This window comes from Ursus arctos, unplaced genomic scaffold (assembly GCF_023065955.2).
Source record: "Ursus arctos isolate Adak ecotype North America unplaced genomic scaffold, UrsArc2.0 scaffold_6, whole genome shotgun sequence".
Taxonomy (NCBI): domain Eukaryota; kingdom Metazoa; phylum Chordata; class Mammalia; order Carnivora; family Ursidae; genus Ursus; species Ursus arctos.
Genome location: NW_026623078.1, coordinates 50,983,380 through 51,004,073, shown reverse-complemented (window position 1 = coordinate 51,004,073; position 20,694 = coordinate 50,983,380). Strand labels below are relative to the sequence as shown.

Sequence of the window (20,694 nt, the reverse complement as noted above, 5' to 3'; positions counted from 1 at the left end):
AAACAATACTTTAAATAGTAAATGTTTTAAATTTTTTATGAATGCAAATATTAATTAGAAATAAAAAATTCAAAACTGCAATTTCAAAAGTTTCCAAGATACATAGTTGACATAAATAAGCACAACAAATGTAAGGTGACTTCATAGCAATTTCTTCCTAGATATGTCTCCTGAGGCAAAGGAAACAAAAGTAAAAATAAACTACTGAGACTTGACCAAAATAAAAAGCTTCTGCATAGCGAAGGAAACAATCAACAAAACTAAAAGGCAATCTACAGAGTGGGAGAAGATATTTGCAAATGACATATCTGATAAAAATGACATATTTGGACAAATTCATATCCAAAGTACATAAAGAAATTATAAAACTCAGGGTACCAGGGTAACTCAGTTGGTTAAGTGTGCAACGCTTGATTTGGGCTCAGGTTATGATCTCAGGGTTGTGGGACTGAGCCCTGCATCAGGCTCTGATTCTAGATTCCCTTTCTCTCCCTCTGTCCCTCCCCCTGCTCTCTCTCTCAAAAAAATAAATCTTAAAAAAAAAAAAAAGAATAAAACTCAACACCCAAAATACAAATAATCCACCTAAAAATTGGCAGAAGACATGAGCAGACATTTTTCCAAAGAAGGCATATGTAGGCATCTGTTAGGTGGCTAACAGACACATGAAAAGATGCTCAACATCACTCATCATCAGGGAAAAACAAATCAAAACTACAATGAGATACCACCTTACCTGTCAGAATGGCTAAAATCAACAACAAAAGAAACAACAGGTGTTGGTGAGGATGTGGAGAAAGGGGAATGCTCTTGCTCTGTTGGTGGAAATGCAAAATGGTGTAGCCACTCTGGAAAACAGTACAAAGTGTCCTCAAAAAGTCAAAAACAAAACTACCCTATGATCCAGCAATTGCACTACTAGGTATTTACCCAAAGAATATAAAAATGTTAATTCAAAGGGGTACATGCACCCCAATGTTGATAGCAGCATTATCAGCCAAATTATGGAAAGAGTCCAAATGTCCATTGACTGATGAATGGATAAAGAAGATGCGGCATATATATACAATGGAATATTACTCAGCCATAGAAAAGAATGAAATCCTGTCATTTGCAACAACATGGATGGAGCTACAGAGTATTATGCTAAGAAAAGTAAGTCAGAGAAAGACAAATAATATATGATTTTACTCATATGTGGAATTTAGGAAACAAAACAAAGGAACAAAGGGGGGATAAAGAGAGAGAGAGGCAAACCAAGAAATAGACTCTTACCTATAGAGAACACACTGATGGTTACCAGAGCGGAGGTGGCCGCGGGGGGGGGGGGGGTGAGTGAGATAGGTGACAGGGATTGAGGAGTATACTTATAATGAGCACTGAGTATCGTATGGAAGGGCTGAATCACTATATGTACACCCAAAACTAATATTATACTGTATGGTAACTGGAATTTACATAAAACCTTAAAGAAATGTAAGGTGACCTCATATTGATAGGTTAATTTATATAACTATTTAGATTTAAAAAACAAAATCAGGGGCGCCTGGGTGGCATAGTGGTTAAGCGTCCGCCTTCAGCTTAGGGCGTGATCCCGGCGTTATGGGATCGAGCCTCACATCAGGCTCCTCTGCTATGAGCCTGCTTCTTCCTCTCCCACTCGCCCTGCTTGTGTTCCCTCTCTCGCTGGCTGTCTCTATCTCTGTCAAATAAATAAATAAAATCTTTAAAAAAAAAATCAAGTAAGTCAATAATTGAGAAACCAGAGACATTTTTGATATGATTATTTGGAAAAAGAAAAAGCATTACAAAGAAAATATTTTGTTGATATATGTGAAGGCTAAAAAATAAGCTTCATTTCTCTAATCTATTTTGGTATATTATCTTTGGCTTCCAACAGCTATTCAGTTGATCAGATGATAATCTAAATGCTAAAATTCCCACATTTTTTTAAAATTAGGCTCCACCTCCAGCATGGATCCCAATGCAGGGCTTGAACTCATGACCCTGAGATCAAGAGCTGAGCTACGATCGCAAGTCAGATGCTTAACCAACTGAGCCACCCAGGTGCCCCATGATTCCCACATTTGAATAAAAGTTTCTCCCTAAAGGTTGAAGATAAAACCATTCAAAGATAAATATTAAATGAAACAAGTTGACTTCCAGGGGGAGACTTAAAATGATTACAATACATTCTTAAAATAGCAACTGAGTATTCAAACTAAATATACCTTTTTTTTATTAAGTTTTATTTATTTGAGAGAGAGAGAGAGAGAAAGCACGCGCATGAGCAGGGGGAGGGGTAAAAGGAAAGGAAGAGAGAGAATCCTCAAGCAGATTCCTTATGGAGCCCAATCCTGGGCTTGATCCCATGACCCTGTGATCTTGACCTAAGCCGAAATCAAGAGTCAGCTGCCTAACCAACTGAGCCACCCAGGTGCCCCAAACTAAATTTACTTTCTAAAGAATTGTTTGGAATAACAATTTGAGGTAGATTACTGTTTAGGATTACTGCACTGTAATAACTAAAAAAAAAAAAGACAAAAGTTTTGCTATAGCAGTTGATGCCAAACAACTTCTCAGTCTAATAGTCACTTCTGTTTTTCAATAAATATCTCAAAAGATATAACTGACATATAACATTATAATTGTTTCAGGTGTACAAGATTAATTAAATTAAATATTAAATATTAAATTAAATATTTGTATGTGTTGTGAATGATCACAATAAGTCTAGTTAACATCCATCACCATGCATAGTTACAGGTTCTTTTTCTCTTGTGATGAGAATTTTCAAGACCTACTCTCTTACCAACTTTCAAACACAGAATACAGTATTATTAACTGTATAGTCACCATGCTATACATTATATCCCTAGGACTTACTTGTTTTATAACTGGTAGTTTCTGGCTTTTGGCCACATGTACCTATTTTGCTCCATATTCACTTTAAATTTAACTGAAAATAAATGTTTTAAATAATTACTGGAGACTAAGAAATGAACCACCTCATGCGAGATTTTTTTTTTAAGTTTTTATTTCAATCCTATTTAGTTACCATACAGTGTAATATTAGTTTCAGGTGTACAACACAGTGATTCAGCCCTCCCATACAATACCCTGTGCTCATCACAAGTGCACTCCTTAACCCTCATCACCTACTTCACCCATCCCCTCACTCAGCTCTGCTCTGATAACTATCAGTGTGTTCTCTATAGTTAAGGGTGTGTTCCTTGGTTTGGCTCTCCTTCTTTTTTCCCCACTTTGTTCCTGTCCTGTTTCCTAAATTACACATATGAGTGAAATCGTTTGTCTTTTTCTGACTGACTTATTTCACTTAGCATAATACTCTCCAGCTCCATCCACGTCGTTGCAAATGGCAAGACTTCATTCTTTTCTGTGGCTGAGTAATATTCATCTGTGTGTGTGTGTGCGCACGCGTACATGCGCAAACCTGTATCTCACATCCTCTTTAAGTTAGGCTGCCTAAGCAATTTTAATCCCTGAATCAATGAAGAATATAAGTCAAATTTTGCCATGAACCAAAGCTTCCAACATTAGACATTAATCTATCAATTTTTACTTTTGGTTGGGTTGTAAATCAATACTCTAACATGCATTCAGCATTTTATATTTTTTGTTACATACCAAAATTTTTGCTCTCCCTTCTACATAATACAGAATTGTCTCTAGCAAACAGAATCCATTATGGACTAAATTTCACAGTCCACCTATCTATTATGTGTATACACATATCCATGCCCCAATTCAAATATTATAAATTCCTCTAAGGATAAAGGATGGTGTCTTAAATGTTTAAAATGTAAAAAGCTGAACATTATTAGGCTAAGTATCCAATTTAAGAAATTAGAAAAAAACAGGAGCAGCTGGGTGGCTCAGCTGATTAAGTGTCTAACTCTTAATTTCAGCTCAGGTCATGATCTCAGGGTGACAGAGCCCTGCATTGGCCTCTGTGCTGGGTGTGGAGCCTGCTTAAGATTCTCTCTCTCCCTCTCCCTCTGACCTTCCTACTCCCTCTCTAAAAAAAGAAAAAAGAAAGAAAAAAAAAAAAAACCTCACAGAATAAACCATACAGTGTAAAATCTTTAAAAAGATTTTATTATTTATTTTAGAGAGAAAGCAAATGGGGAGACAGGCAATGGAAGAGGGAGACAGAGAGTACACAGAGCCCGACATGGGGCTCAATGATTTTATACTGACAGAATGTTTCAAAAAAACTTCTAGTTATGAAAGAACAGTAAAGGATTTTCAGGCTACTAATAGCCCCTGGAGTCCCTCAAAGAAGCAAACACATAAAATCTCCCCGTGGGAATAGGGCCTCAACCACAATGTAAAAGTCTCATAGATAAAGTTCCACTAATGAAAAGCTCCCAATATAAGGTTACATAACACATAAGGAAACAATCTACTATGAGTAAAAGTTAAGAACACAATAAACAAAAGGATTAGACTCTCAAAATATTCAGACAACAGAGCTGATAAAAAATATAAATTATGTTTAAAACAACAAAAGACAAAAAATAAGCTCATTATATAGCTTTATGAATTTACATCAAAATATATTTGCAGTGACTTAGTGAATATATACATGCCCTCTACTATAATAAATTAGATTTAATTTAATTGTAATGAGTTGTTATTCCCAAAGCATTAAACATCCACATATTCAATAGCAGTATGTTTGAAACCTGCTTTGCACCAAGCACTGTACTGGTTGCTTAAATTAGGGTTAACCTCTGATAGAAAGATAATAAGGAATGGATGGTAGTGGCGAGTTTTTATTTCACATCTAGCATAGCATTAAAACAATATAATCATTATTTGACATCTTTATTTCTGACCCAATGGAAGCCTTTCAGTCTAAATCATTTTACTTCTACCTTATAATGTTTAACTTAACACATATTTCAGATAAAAAATAGCATAAAAATCACATGTAATATGGAAACAGAAAAACCAACGAAGGGTCGATTTTTCACTATGTCTTTTGCTATTTGTACATAGTAGGTTTCCTTTACACAAAATTACTGTCAAAAGAGACAATTATGCTCAACTTGAAAATACTACCTAATATTTAAAAAATCAAGTGGAATATTCATTCAATATATTATTCGAAGTCCCAGTCAGAGCAATTAGGCAAGAAGAAGAGATAATGGGCATCCAAAGTGGAAAGGAAGAAATAAAATTATCTATGTTCACAGAAGATATGACCTTATATGTAGAAAATCCTAAAGTTTCTACACACACACACACACACACACACACACACACAATATTAGAATAAATTCAGCAAAGTTGCAGAATACAAAACAACACTCGAAAATCAGTTGTGTTTCTATACACTAACAGTGAATGATCAGGAAAGGAAATTAATAATACGATCCCATAAACTGCATCAAAAAGGATAAAATACTGGGGCACCTGGGTGGCTCAGTCAGGTAAGCATCTTACTCTTGATTTCCACTCAGGTCATGATCTTAGGGTTGTGAGATCAAGCCCTACATCGAACTCCATGCTGGGCATAGAGCCTGAAGAAGATTCTTTTTTCCCTCTCCCCTTCCTCTCTCTCTCTCTCTCTCTCTCTCACATACACACACACACACACACACACAAGAATAAAAAGAATAAAATACTTAGGAATACATACATACATACACACACACACACACACACACACACACACACACACACCCAAGAATAAAAAGAATAAAATACTTAGGAATAAACTTAACCAAAGAGGTGAAACACTTGTATTCTGAAAACTACAAAATATTGCTAAAAGAAATGAAAAAAGATGCACATAAATGGAAAGATGTCCCATGTTCATGGATCAGAAAGCTTAATGGTTAAGATGGGGAGTTACTGTTTAATGGATACAGAATTTTTTAGTTGAGGAAGATAAAAACGTTCTAGTGATAGATGATAGTGATGGTTGCACAACAGTGCCACAGAATGGTACATTTAAAATGGTTAAAATGGTAATTTTATGGTGTATTTTACAATAAAAAAATTGACATATAAAAGTTAACCAGGACATAAAATCATAATTAACAATATGTTAATAGTTAACAATAGTTAACAATAATAATCGTGAAATTGAGGAAATAACCTAGAAAGAAAACAGAGGCTAATGAAAATTAAAAAAAGGGGAAAAACCAAAAAAACAAACAAACAAACAAAAAAAAAAAAACCCAAAAGTGGTTCAAAGACATGGAAAGAGAAAATGAAAAGTTCTAGAAAGAGAGACTAAAGATAACGTAGAAGTATTTTTTTCAAGTGATATTGTCTGAGAACATTCCAGAACTGAAAAAATATATACCACAAAACCTCAAGTGTTGAGCAGGATAAATAACACATCTACACATAGTGGCAAAAATTTACTTAAGAAAGATTTATCAATGTATTGTGTTCCATAATTCATATGATAGTATACGTTAGGGACTTGAGTCAAAATGCAGAAATTATCATTTCAGGTTTGCCACTTATTCTCTGACCTCAAGCAAATTACTTAACCTCCGCAGCCACAAATTTTTCAGTATAAAAGGGAAATGATAATATTAGCCACCTCATAACATTGGTTTGAGAATTAAAAGAGATAATGCTTGTAAAGTACTCAGTTTAGTGGGTACTTCAAAACATAAAGCTAATGTAAGTCTCCTCCATAAAATTTTTGCATTAGGCCCTGAGTTTAGACATATTTCTCTACATAAATAATGCAATGCCAACATTTTCAGTTTAATCAAGGATAGGCCTTTTATGTCCCCAGCTCTTGTAAAGACAAGGACAATACTGGGATTTACTCAGAACTAAAGCAGTCAAGTAGTCAGTCAAATGCCCCATGAAACTTGATAATAGATTCTCTATAACCTATTTTGGATTAAATAATTATGTCACTTCAATTAAACTTTTAATTTTCTCCTTAGCCATGGCTGTATGAAGAAGAGCCTGTCACAATAATTAAATGGTATATTACAACTGCTCTACGCTTTTATAATACTACTATTTTGTTATAATGGGAGAGGAGGGCAGAATTATAAAACAATGTAATAATTTTATTCAAATCTATCAAAAACTTGTTACTGGGGCAATAACAAAAATATTAAGAGTAAACTCAGAGCTTCCTAATTAGTGTGTGGAGACACCATGGGATGTGTCACAACTATGCTGAGACATAGATACTTTGGCTTTCAGAATCTTTGGATAGGATCTGAGGTAAATGGAACTTTCAATGACTTAGAAATTTTTCTGATTACTTCATACACAAATATCATTTTCTATATAAGCAATGACATGAAAAAGGTAGGGAAGCACTGCTCTAACTAACCACAAAATTTATACTTGAATCTGTATACAGATAGTTCTGTTGCTTACATGATAATATTGTTCACAGAATATCTTCTTAGAATCAAAAGATTATTAGAACGATGATTACCAAGAGGAGCAAAGGGATGCTAGAGCTTTCTAGGAATGTCATTTCCAAATAGGAAGAAAGACTTTTAAAATGGATTAACACAAAATATATGTGTATACTCTCCTCATTGTCCTCCCTAGCCCCATTTATTAAGTAGCTTCTCCAGTGAGAGAACAAGGTTTTATTCCCTTCGGTAAGTAACATATTCAAATATTCATCAAAATTCATCAAAATTACAAAAATACTTTTAAAATGGAATTCAAAGGATCACAGTAACATACCTAACATGCTAGAACTCAAAAGTAAAGTAATGAAAATTACAAAGATCATTACGCACAATTCTAGCAGCACAATAAACAAAGAGAAATCAGAAATGAAAACTTGGGCACAAATTTTGAATTCTGGATAAATTAAACCACAGATTGAGTCATAGATGGAGCATTCATACACACAGGAGAAAACAAGGATTGTATTTTCAGATGTCATCCTTTACTGGCTAATTCTCAAAGGGGTAAATTTAAACTCAAAGGATACCTAGTTAACCTTGATCTCCACATAACTATTTTCTTGAGAGCAAGGACAAAAATTAAACATTAAATATTTAATACATAGATACCTTCTAATTCATAAGGTTAGATTCAGCCCTAACACTGGTTATTATATAACAGTCTTCACAAAAATCTTCCTGCCATTTATGGAAAATAAAGCAGCTAAATTATTTTAAGATATTTCTCAGAGAACAAGTTTCACAAGTAATTGTAGGTTTCAAATCCATATTGGACTACTCACCTCTTTTCTTGACCACACTATTTAAACAAGAGAAGATGGTACATTTTGAAAATTTTTGCCACTTTTTCCTCCATAAGTCTGTGTTACCTTCTGCAAGCTGCTTTACATGGTCTTCCTCTAATAAATGAATCTTTTGCATTAAGATTCTTTTATTTACAGATCTTCCTCACACAGATCAGATTAAATCCATAGCTAACACAAAACTAATAAATCCACTAGGAGCATTTTCATTGTTTATGTTTACAACTCAATCAGAAAGAATCCTCAACATTCTAAATTTAAATTAATTGCAGTAATGTAAGGAATTTATTATTAAAATCAGAATTTCTTTTCATGTGACTGAAAAAAATCTCCCCTTTGTTAATCTTTCCCTTTGTTAATTTCCCCATTTTGGCTAATGAAGACATTATTCTTCTAGCTTATCATACTATAATACACTTACTACCACAAAATTGTTACTAATGTCATATTCATTTTTTAAGATCCATCTCAAGTGTTACCTTCTCTGCAAAATACCCACAGATCCCATAGAATAAAACTGTTAATCATACTCCTACAATTACAGGCCATGTTCATCTCTATTACATCTTGTATCAGGGCCACCATGTGGTAGGTTACACTGTACTTTATGTGAATGGCAGTCCCTAGATGCATGACCAACAGATGGGACCATTCCATGAGAGCACTGTCTTTACTGGTCTTTCAATGTTTTTAAAATATTTCTTTCTAAAAAAACGTCTCCCCAAAACAGGTAGTCATGTTTATTTGGAAATCCTGGTAAATAAAATACTTGGCAAACAACTGTTTAATGGAACACTCTCCTTTCTGCCAGTGAAATGTTTCTGTGATTTAACCTCATTTAACAATTTCACTTGTACTATCCTTGTCTAGGAATTTATTACCAAAAACTTTGATTACTCTTCCAAAGTATTTCACAAAGTATATTCTGTGCAATGTTAATATGTAGAAAAAATAGTCTTTGGTTAACCAAGTTTGGACACTACTGCATTCAATATAGTGGGTGTTTTTTGGGTTTGTTTTTGTTTTTGGTTTTTTTTTTTCCAACTGCAGGAGATTTTGTGTTCTAAGAACATTAGGAATCTCCAAGAAAGAACTCACGGTTTTTACCCTAGAAGGGATACGCTCCATTGACCTCATAATGGCACGTTTCTAGATTCTTGACCTAACCTCATCAAAAAGTAATACCCATCACTCAGGTCACTGTGTTTCTCAGAATTTAGAATGAGCAGGGATAGAGAAGCTGCTTGTACCGTTGTCTAATAGATCTATTCTAACACGTGTTAGAGCCTCAAAGCAAGTAAAAAATAATGCTCATTTAACTGAGTTTGATTGCCTTTACTGATTTTTTTGGAAAAAAAAAAAAACTACTTTCTTCTTCCTCCAATTCTGTATTTTGCCAATAACTTTATTTCCACAGGAAATGATATCTTTATGCAAAAACAAAAACATAACTTCTACCTCTATCTTTCATAGTAGTTCTCAGTGGTGCAAGTTCAGCCCTCTAGGGTGTGTTTTAAAAATGTATTAGGATGTTTTTGGTTGACTCAATGACTGGGTGTCACTACTGGCATTTAAAGGTTAGGAGCAGGGGAATAAAGAGGTTCTATGATGAATAAGTCCTGGAAAACAAAAATTACCTCATAGAAATTTTTTTTAAAGATTCTGTTTACTTATTTGACAGAGAGAAAGAGAGCCGGGGCGGGGAGAGGGCAAAGGGAGAGGGATTCCCCACTGAGCAGGGAGCCCAACGTGTGGCTCGATCCTAAGGACCCTGGGATCGTGACGTGAGCCGAAAGCAGACACTTAACTGACTGAGCCACCCAGGCGCTCCCTAGCTCACAGAAATTTACACAGGTGAAAATCTTGTGTATAAATATTTGGAAATAAAATTGAATTCAGTTTTAGACTAAACACTATTTTTTTGGCATTTCTGCACGACTTTATTATACACTAAGAGTTCCAGAAATGTAACTACTGAAATGAAAAGAAGAATAAATATTGTTTTGTTCAAAACTTTACCAGGGTTGCCGCTATTTCAGAAAATGATGCCACCAACAAATGATGCCACAATAGTACCACTTGTGGCACTGGATATAGACCTTCAGAGTCGGTATCACTCACATTCACAGTCACTATATGTACCTGACGACTTCATTAGGTCTTCTTCTAACATAGTCATGCCTGAGCATTTATACATATATTGAAATACATGTTATTATACCTTCAATTATATTCCTTTAATCCTTTATATTTTACTTAAGATATTTTTGAAACTATATGTATATGTGGATTATATTATTTTTTATTTTCCTTTCAGGATAGTAAAGGGGCTTTATAAAATATTTGTTATAAAAGGTCACTGGCACGTTAGGTAAGGTTAGGATGCTAAAAATGAAAAGAAAGGTTTCTATGGCTGGAAGGGAGAAGGAGAGGACTTTGGGTCTGACAGGACTGAAAACCACTAATGTAAAAATAATAATAACACCATGGTTTACAATAAGGGCAGGGGGGAGAAGGTAGGGGAAAGGAGCATGAGCCTCTTTTTCACTCAGCTTCTAAGTTTCCATACTCCTGAGGAAACATACCTTTACTGTGTCTCAGTTTTTTCCATTCCAGAGAACCCCCACTTTCCTGAGCTACCCGACTACCTACTGAACGTAATTAAAATCCTGGAACCTAAAAGGAACATTAATAAGCAGCCACTGCTACCACAGCTCCCCATGAGCCTTCTGAACCTGCCAGCTTCCACAGAAGTGAGGTCATCTTCATTCTCAATCCTGATATACAACTCTGTGGTATATATCACCCTTCACTGGCAACAGAATTTTTCAGAAACACTTACCTCAGTAGTAGTTCCAACATCAGCAGATGGGCTGCATGTGCTGGTATCTGGAGGAGCTGTGCCTACACTGCTTCTCACTGGAGAACCAGGGACCGGCCCTGCCATGGTTTCCGGATAGGCTGAGGAAGGACTGAGATTGCCTCTCCTCTGAATCTTATTCCAGACCTTATTCATGATCTCGGTTAGCTCATATAAGAGCTGCACCTGAGCAGAAGAAAAACAACAACAAAAAAAAAACAGGGAAAACAAGCCTTTCAACTTCTAGTCACAATTAACTAAATTACTACATGTGAGAAAATTAAAACAAGTCAAGGAAAACAAAAATACATGAAATAAAAATCTATTAATGCACCACTGATCTTATTATATTGTGATCTATAATCTATGACATATAATTATATTATATAATTGTGCATATGATCATGAATATTTTATGATACTATGATTCTGATGAGATATGCAGAGAAAATTCATATAACAAGTTTACAATATTAAGTATTTTATCATGATTGGAATTTGAAGTAGATACAATGAATTTACCCATACTTCAAGTCTGCTACATATTAATACTGTGATACCTTATGAGCAACTTAGCATATTTGTGGGAAAATCATGTTAACATGGTAATAATGCTAATAAAACAGCTTACTTATTATGGGAGAGTGGATTGCTTTTAATATAGGACTAATACAACAAACACAAAGAAATGCCTCTTGAGCAGAGGTATCAGAATTAGATATCAAATATATACTAGTAAATATGATTATTTAATTACATATGAAATGATTACCATTCTTATTTCTAAATGATTTCCACATTCGAATTCTTATTTTTCTGAGGAATAAAACTGAAACAGGATTTCTTGCCCAGCAAAATAAAGTAAAAAAGAATGACATAACATAGAACAGTAAAAGGAAAATGTTACATATAAGACTTCGCTATAGATAAAGAACATAAACTATCCAACCTACTATTCCCCTTGGATTTGTCATTCCAATATTCAGAGAAAAAAACTGTTTAACTTGCACATTGTTTGACTAAGTTCTAAGATATTTACATAAGATTTCATAAATAAGCATTAATCATGGAATTTGTATGACAACATATTGCCATATACTGTATAAAACAAGCCCAAGGAAAAAAATGCAAACAAAATATATAAGCAAATCCACAGCTGGATACCATATTCTGCTTGCCATTTAAAAAAAAGTGAAATTCTCATATTTATAAGAAGTTTCAGCCCCAGGACACATCCAGATGATAAAGCTGGCTTCTTATGTGGGCAGAACAGATGCATAAAAACACTGTTGTCAACCCTTATTTGATATAAAACAGTACTTGGGTTACAGTTTTCTCTTGCTTTTTGTGTGATGAAGTCTCAAATCTCAGGTTATAGTTCTTTTTGTTTAAAAAAATAATCTAATGGCTAGAGATCTTACAAAAAGCCTCTCAGAAAAATTTTAGTTCAAATTCTTTTGTCCTTCATAATCAAGAATAAGTTCTTGTTAAAAAGAAACAATTTTGTTGAAAACCATATTTTGAAAACAGATTCTTTACTTTCTCTTAAACAATTAAAACTGACAAATACAGAAAGCATAAACCAAAGAAAACAAGTTCTAAATACTTCTGAGGGCGTAAGGTTTATTTACTTAAGAGAACTGATGCTTTTATTGTCACTATTTCTTATTTCCTTCAACGATTACCCTTAAATAAGTGTGTATGAAAGTCACTAAGCACATTGTGTAGTTACTGCACCAAGCAAACACGTAAACTTTAAACATATTTTTATTTTCAAAGGAGAAAGTTGCTATCACAGAATTCAGACTTCCCAAATTCAGAGGTTTTAAAAAAAATAAAAAATTTAAACATAAACGTTCAACTCTTATTCTCCAAGCTGTACTGAAAACTATGCCGATTCAAGCCACAATGAGCTACCATTACCCACCTATTAAAAGAGCTAACTTTAAAAAGCCTAACCATACCAGTATTGGCAAAGATGTAGAACAATTGAAATACTCCTTTACTGCTGATGGGAAAGCAAAATTTAGAATACAGTTTAGTGGCTTCTGAAAAAGACATACACCTACCACATGGTCCAGCCATTTCACTCCTAAGTGTTTCCCCCCAAGAAAAATGAAAATCTATGTCCGCACAAAGACCTGAATACAGACATTCATAGCAGTTTTTCTGTAGTAATCTACAACTGGAAAAAAATCTCAAATGTTCACCAGTAAGGAGATAAACAAAATACAGTATATCCATATAACAGAATGATATCTATCAATAAAAAGAAATCAATATGAATTCATGAAAAAACATGGCTTAATCTCAAAATGTGCTGAATGAAAGAAGCTAGGCAAAAAAAAATTTTTTTTAAAGGAGAGCTAGAAACACAGGATACAATTGTATGATTCTATTCACATGGTATCTTAGCAAATGACAATTAATCCATAATGACAGAATCAGTAGTTGCCTGGAATGAGGGGAAGAAGTGAAATGGAGGATAACAAAGTAGCATAAAGAAACTTTTGAGGATGACAGATGCACGCATTATCTTGATTCTGAGAATGGTTTCATGTGCCTAATCTTATACCATTAATTTAAACATGTGTAGTTTATTGTATGTAAGAATATCCCAATAAAACTTTAAAAATTTCTAAAAAATGAGCACCATGTGAGGCAGTTTTATGTGTATGTATGAAGGTGACTGAGTATCAACAATAACTTCTATATCAAAAACTTAACTGAATATCAAAAATGTAATATTTTACTGTTGAAAAATTAATTTCATATATACTTTCTCATTTAATCTATAACCAATCAGAAAGGAGACTTAATTGTACTGGAGAGGCTGAGATAATTCTCAAGGAGATACACTCCTGAAGGATAGATGCAATTTAAGTGGATGCAAAGGCCATTCTAGTCATAAGACTAGCAAGAGCAATAGCCAAGAGGAGGAAATGATATAGGGGCAACAAAAAAGTCTATCCAGTTAGGCAGGAAGAACTTGCTCTGCAGGGTATTAGGAAAGAGAGTCCGATAGAACAGTAACCATAAAGATAGAAGAAGGAAACCATGGATATACAATTTCAATGGGAGCCAAGCAGGAATGGAATTTCAACAAAAGATTACTAATCCATGGTGAACACCAAAGAGGTCTAAGTGAATACAAACTTAAAAAGGCTAGCTCATCTGGCATGCAGGTTGTCACTAATCATTAGAACTCAGTTTCAAAAAAGAGTTTTGCCAAAATTTTTTTAAAAAGCCTTTTCATATAAAAGCATAACTCTTACCCAGTCTAATTTTGCTTAAAGATAAAAATGAAAATCAGGGGCTCAGAAAAATTAAAAATGAGTGAGTGGTACTAGAATACAAATCCAGTTTTGTCTAAACTCAATGCTGTGTTCCTAGACAGTGATGTCAAATTCCACTGCCTTTCTGAAAACTGAACATAATTTACAGCAATAAAAACTATGAATAAACAGGATAAAAGCATAAATCCATTTTTTCTCTAGTTCCACATATTTACAACACAAAGATGCAAAGATGGTTTTATGTTCCTAGAAATGCCTTTATATGAAAACAAAATATATCAATTTATTGGTTAAAGGAAATTGAAATTTTATTATATTAAAAATAGGATTCTATAGGGTCTTTTAATTTTAGAATAAATACAATTGTTAAGGTTAAAGAGACAAGTTTCTAAAGACATTAAAGAGAATTGGGTGGGGCGCCTGGGTGGCACAGCGGTTAAGCGTCTGCCTTTGGCTCAGGGCGTGATCCCGGCATTCTGGGATCGAGCCCCACATCAGGCTCCTCCGCTGGGAGCCTGCTTCTTCCTCTCCCACTCCCCCTGTTTGTGTCCCCTCTCTCGCTGGCTGTCTCTATCTCTGTCAAATAAATAAATAAAATCTTAAAAAAAAAAAAGAGAGAATTGGGTAACTTTGGTAAAACAGTTAAGTTAAAGGGAAGTGTTAATGAAAATCACTGCTAGAAACAAAAACTCTGAATATTCAACTGAGTTAAATATTTATACTGTCTAAGGCCCTTGAATGGCAATGAGTTCTAGGAACTGACATAGTAGTTTAGTTCACTATAGTTGATACACAGTCCTACAATAATGTCTACATGACAATGAATTTGTTCTGGGCATGCCCTACATACAGAGCTTGCCCTTTATTTTAAAATATATAAACTACTTGAAGGTTTTGTATCTAAGCAATAATGAATCAAATTAATATACCAGTATCAAAACTTCTGATATCACTCAAATGGAGAAACAAAAAAAATGGTATTTATGAAGGACTTATTTCCTTAAAATGGAATGAAGACTCTTATGTACTGGCTACAAATTAATACTCTGCAAAGCTTCTGATAACATATGCAAAATTTGGTGGGTATATACATTGTTTCAGGGAACAGGCTCATAGCTTTTATCAAACTCTCAAAGAGGTCCATGGCACAAAAAAGAACAAGAAGCACTGGCATTCACAAAAACTAAACCAAAACAGAAGGATTAGTGAAAACCACTCAAAAAAAAAAAAAGGTTATTTTGAGTCATTAATCTTAAAAATAAATGGTAAATTTCAGGATGCATGTGGATGTATTTTAGGGGCCCACGATATTCTTTATAAGGTAGGATACCCAGAAAATAAAAATACACCTATACATAAATTTGATCAAGAAAGATGAAACAATTTTGGTAAAAGATGCCATAAAGGCAAATAACTGCATTACAAATACAGGGTTTATATTTATAGAGCCTAAGGGAGGCTCCTCAAATGGCTAAGAAATTTAATAGAAAAACTGGGTAAATGATATAAATTATCAATTCATAAAACAAATTCACTGGCCAATAAACACTCAAAAACTGTTCAACCTTATTCATAATTAAGAAAATACAAATTAATGTAAATAATATGAATTGTCAATTCACAAACGCAATGGCCAATAAACATTTAAGAAGATGCTCGAACATCTGGTTTCATTTCCCTTTAGCCTGAGAGACTTCAAGATTTCTTATAATGCAGTTCTACTGGCGATAGATTCCTTTATGTAAAAATATCTTTATTTGGTCTTTATTCATAAACATGTATTTTTTAATATATAATTTTGGATTGAGAGGCTGTATTTTTTTTTTATAATTTTCTCAATTTAAAGATGTTGCTCTTTTGACCTTCACATTCAGAAGTAAGCTAAAAATCAAACCTTGGTTCTCTTGTATGTAATGCATTATTTTTCTCATGATACTTTCAAGATGGGCTCGTTATCTGTGGCTTTCAACAGTTGCATTAAGATGTGTGTAGGCATGGCCTTCTTCATGTTATATGGGCCAAGGGCAGGCCACCCCATAGTGGGTCACTCTGACATGAAGAATATATCGAATTAAAAAACAATCAAAACCCAGCAGATTCAGGAAAAGCTCTTTACCTCCCCCCACAACTGCCTCAAAGAATTTAGGAGAGGACCTACTCTAGGAAGAGAATTATGACCACAAAGAACTACATTATAAGAATGAGGTATAGTAGATAGGGAGGAAAGAAGCAAGGCCTGTTTGATCAAATTCCTCTATGTCCCATTGTTTCTGAGTGACTCAGCAAACATGAATTTACTAAACATTTACTCTTTTTCATCTTCCTGTAAATTGCATTCCTTTCCTCAAGTCCCAGACCCCTATCCCTTCTCCTTAGTCCAAGATGACATATATACCTAATTTTGCCTATCTTTAGAATTTCCATTTCTTGTGGATTCCCCACACATATGCTATTTTTGTTGCTGTTTCAAGTTTTTATTTAAATTCTAGTTAGTTAACATATAGGGTAATATTGGTTTCAGGAACCAATTTTAGTGATTCATCACTTACATATAACACTCAGTGCTCATTATAACAAGTGCCCTTCTTAATGCCCATCACCCATTTGGTCCATCCCCCACCCACCTCCCTCCATCAACCTTCAGTTTGTTCTTTATAGTTAAAAAGTCTCTTATGGTTTGCCTCCCTCTTTTTTCCCCTCCTACCCCTATGCTCATGTTTTGTTTAATTCCACATATAAGTGAAATCATATGGTATTTGTCTTTCTCTGACTGACTTATTTCACTTAGCATAACAGACTCTAGCTCCATCCACGTCTTTGCAAATGGCAAGATTTCATTCTTTTTGATGGCTGAGTAAGATTCCATTGTATGTGTGTGTGTATGTATATGTATGCCTGTGTTCTCCTCTAGGATTTGGATGGTTCCCTGTCTCACATTTAAGTCTTTCAACCCTTGTACATGCTATTAAATTTGATTTTCTGTTAATCTGTCTGATGTCAACTTGATTCTTAGTCCGCCTAGAAGGACCTTGAAGGGACAGAATAGTCTCGTTCCCCGATAGTGTGTTTATCTCATTCATCTTTGTTTTCCTCATTTCTGGATGAGGTATGTAATACTGGACTTGTAGTACCCAATAAATATTCTTCTATACTTGGGGAAAAAAAATCAAATCATCTTTTGTAATTTTGACAGTATCCAGAGTGAGTCTGCAAGCCTATACTAAAGCAACCACTCACAAGAAAGACGTTTACTTGGAGTCTCTTTTTTTTTTTTTTTTTTTTTAAGTAGGTTCCATGTCCACCACGGAGCCCAACACGGAGGTTGAACTAACAACCATGAGATCAAGACCTGAACCAAAATCGAGAGTTCAACACTCAACCAACTGGACCACCCAGGTGCCCCTGGAGTCTCATTTGTAATCATTAAAATTTAGGTTAATCTGGCACACAAGGATATAAAATAGTATTAACTCTTATACAAATCTTTGAGTACACAATGATTCTTCAGAGTGCTATACTGTTTTGTGGTTTCCTAGCCCTTCAGGAACACTGCTACATTCCACGAGGGATATTTATAACAATGTACAAAGAGGGTCTCACATTTTACATCAGAGTTAATTTAAATGGCATTCATATAGCATTTCAGAGTTTACAAGGTGTTTTCACAACATTTCTTAAGTATCTCACATAAACTTCCCAACAATCCTGTGATCAACTTTGGTTATAGAAACTGGTAATTATCAAACAGAAGTTGGTTTATGAGGACTTACGAAAAAGACAAAGTTAGAATTAAATGAATAGATAAGAATTATTACATTTTGGGTAAAGGGATTCTTGAGGCATGATGTTCATTCAGCCTCAGATTATTTTTCAAAAATAAAAGCTCTTGGTATTTGGGGAGCAGCAGCAAGGAGGCTCTGGGAGCCAAGTGAAGGAGGTAAGGACAAAAGAAGGAAGCAGACATGAGAAGGAAATACCAGACCAAAACTAAGCTCTATCTAGGTGATGATTTTGCTTAGAACCAGTTTGTATTTAAAAACAATAACAACAACGACACCCGAGCTCAATTCCAAATGAAGTGGATATCCAATAAAGATATTAGAGAGCACTAGGTTTGAGCCACATTACATTTAATAAGATTCCACAGAAATCACAATACAACTGAGTATCTCAAAGTAAAAGAGAAATTTTTTAAAAGATTAATGGTGGCTTCCCAGGTTAAACAATAATTGTAATAAAATTTATTCTCAGCTAGGACAGCTATGGATATCCAGAACATGTAGAGTAGGACAATCCTCTCAAGGCTAAAATGACATTCGGAAGTTCCTAAAATAGAAGGTCTCTGGTAGACAACTCCAAGTAGCAGTTAGCTATCATATAAGGATTAAGGTACTACTAAATATAAACTATGAATACAAAAATGTTTTCTATTTTCTCCAGAAGTTTCTTCATCTCCTTTTGTAATTTGTTCTTAGGATCATTCCCTCCTCCTTCCCTCTCCCTTCTCCAGGCAACTAGGAATCTTTCTGTCACTATATAGTAGACTGCATACTCTAACATTTTATACAGATGTAATTATACAGTAAGTAATCTTTTTTTGTCTGACTTTCTTCACTTGGCATAGTGATTGCAATATTCATTCATGATGCTGCATTTTATCAATAATTCAGTCCTTTTTATGGCTTAGTATTATATTGTATGGATTGGCCATAATTTGTTTAGTTATTCACCTATTGATGAACATTTGGGCTGTGTTCAGTTTTAGGCTATACAAAATAAAGCTGCCAAATACATCACTATAGAAGTCTCCGCATGGACATATATTTTTGTTTCTCTGAGGAAAAAACGAGGAAGGAATGACTGTCATATGCTAAGTGCATGTTATTCTTTTTCAGGAATTTTCAAGTTGTTTCCAAAGTTGTATAATTTTCATATTCCCAGCGACAGAATACAAAGAGTTCTAGATGATTCACAATGCTTATCGTTTTTATTTTAGCCAATCTAACCGGTGTATAGTGGATTGTCTTCATGTTTTATTTTGTTTTTCCCTGACAAATAATGATGATGAGCACCTTTTCAGGTGCTTACTGACCAATAACATCTTGAGTGGTAAATGTCTGTTAAATCTTAGCCCTGGGATTTGTCTTCATTTTCTTTTTAACTGTTCTGTTGCCACGTTATCAAGTAGAAAGCATTATTTAAATATTCTGGATAACAATTAGACAAATATTTTATTTTTTTAAAGCTTTTATTTATTTGAGAGAGAGAGAGAGAGAGCCCGTACACGCACAAGCAGGGGGAGGGCGAGAAGGAGAGGGAGAAGCAGACACCCTGCTGAGCAGGGATTCCCAATGCGGGCAGGCTCAATCTCAGGACCCTGGGATCATGACTTGAGCTGAAGACAGATGCTTAACCAACTGAGCTGCCCAGGCACCCCTTGAGCAGGGATTCCCAATGCGGGCAGGCTCAATCTCAGGACCCTGGGATCATGACTTGAGCTGAAGACAGATGCTTAACCAACTGAGCTGCCCAGGCACCCCTTGACAAATATTTTACAAATACTTTCTCCTATGGGTGCCTGGATGGCTCAGTTGAGTTTCTGATTCTTGATTTCAGCTCAGGTCATGATCTTGGGACTCTGGGATTGAGCCCTGCAACAGAATCCCTGCTCAGTGGGGAGTCCGATTGAGATTCTCTCTTTCCCTCTCCGTCTGCCTCTCCTGCCCCCAACACGTGCTTTCTCTAATAAATTAAAATTGTGTTTAAAAAAACCCTTTCTCCTAGTGTATGGCTTTCTGCTGTCTTACTGTGTCTTTCAAAGAGAAAATGTTTTTAAACCTGATTATGCCCAATATCAAGATCAATCTGGAGAGAGCTGCCCTTTGAACAATATTGACTCATCCAATCTATGAACAGGTTTCTCTCTCCAGTTAGGTTCTTTAAATTCTCTCAGGAATGCTTTCTGGTTTTCAAGGTAAGAGGTCTTGGACATCTTTAGTTAGATACATTTGTTTCTGTTTCTGGACACCAATATAAATGGAATGGTTTCATTCCATTTTCCAATTGTTTGCTGCTACTATATAAAAATACAATTGATTTTTATTCATTACTCTTGTCTCCTGCAACCTTGATTATTTTATTAATTCCACTAATATGTTAACTCCTCTAGGATTTTCTATAAAATATTTTATCATAAACAAATAGATCTTTACTTCTTTCTTATCTTTATGCCTTTTAATTTCCTTTGGTTTATTGGAACAGCTAGGACATCTAGTATGATCCAGAGCAAGTAGTAA

General features: G+C 34.7%; 1 protein-coding gene across 19 annotated transcripts in view; it reads right to left on the bottom strand.

Annotated features, from left to right (window-relative positions):
- Positions 1–20,694, bottom strand: part of VPS13B (vacuolar protein sorting 13 homolog B) — a 765,680-nt gene that overhangs the window by 331,483 nt on the left and 413,503 nt on the right. For all 19 annotated transcript variants that reach the window (XM_044382679.3, XM_048212588.2, XM_048212589.2 and 16 more), the window contains one exon: positions 11,085–11,288. In XM_044382679.3, the coding sequence (XP_044238614.2) occupies positions 11,085–11,288 (204 nt within the window). The remainder of the gene's footprint in view (positions 1–11,084; positions 11,289–20,694) is intronic.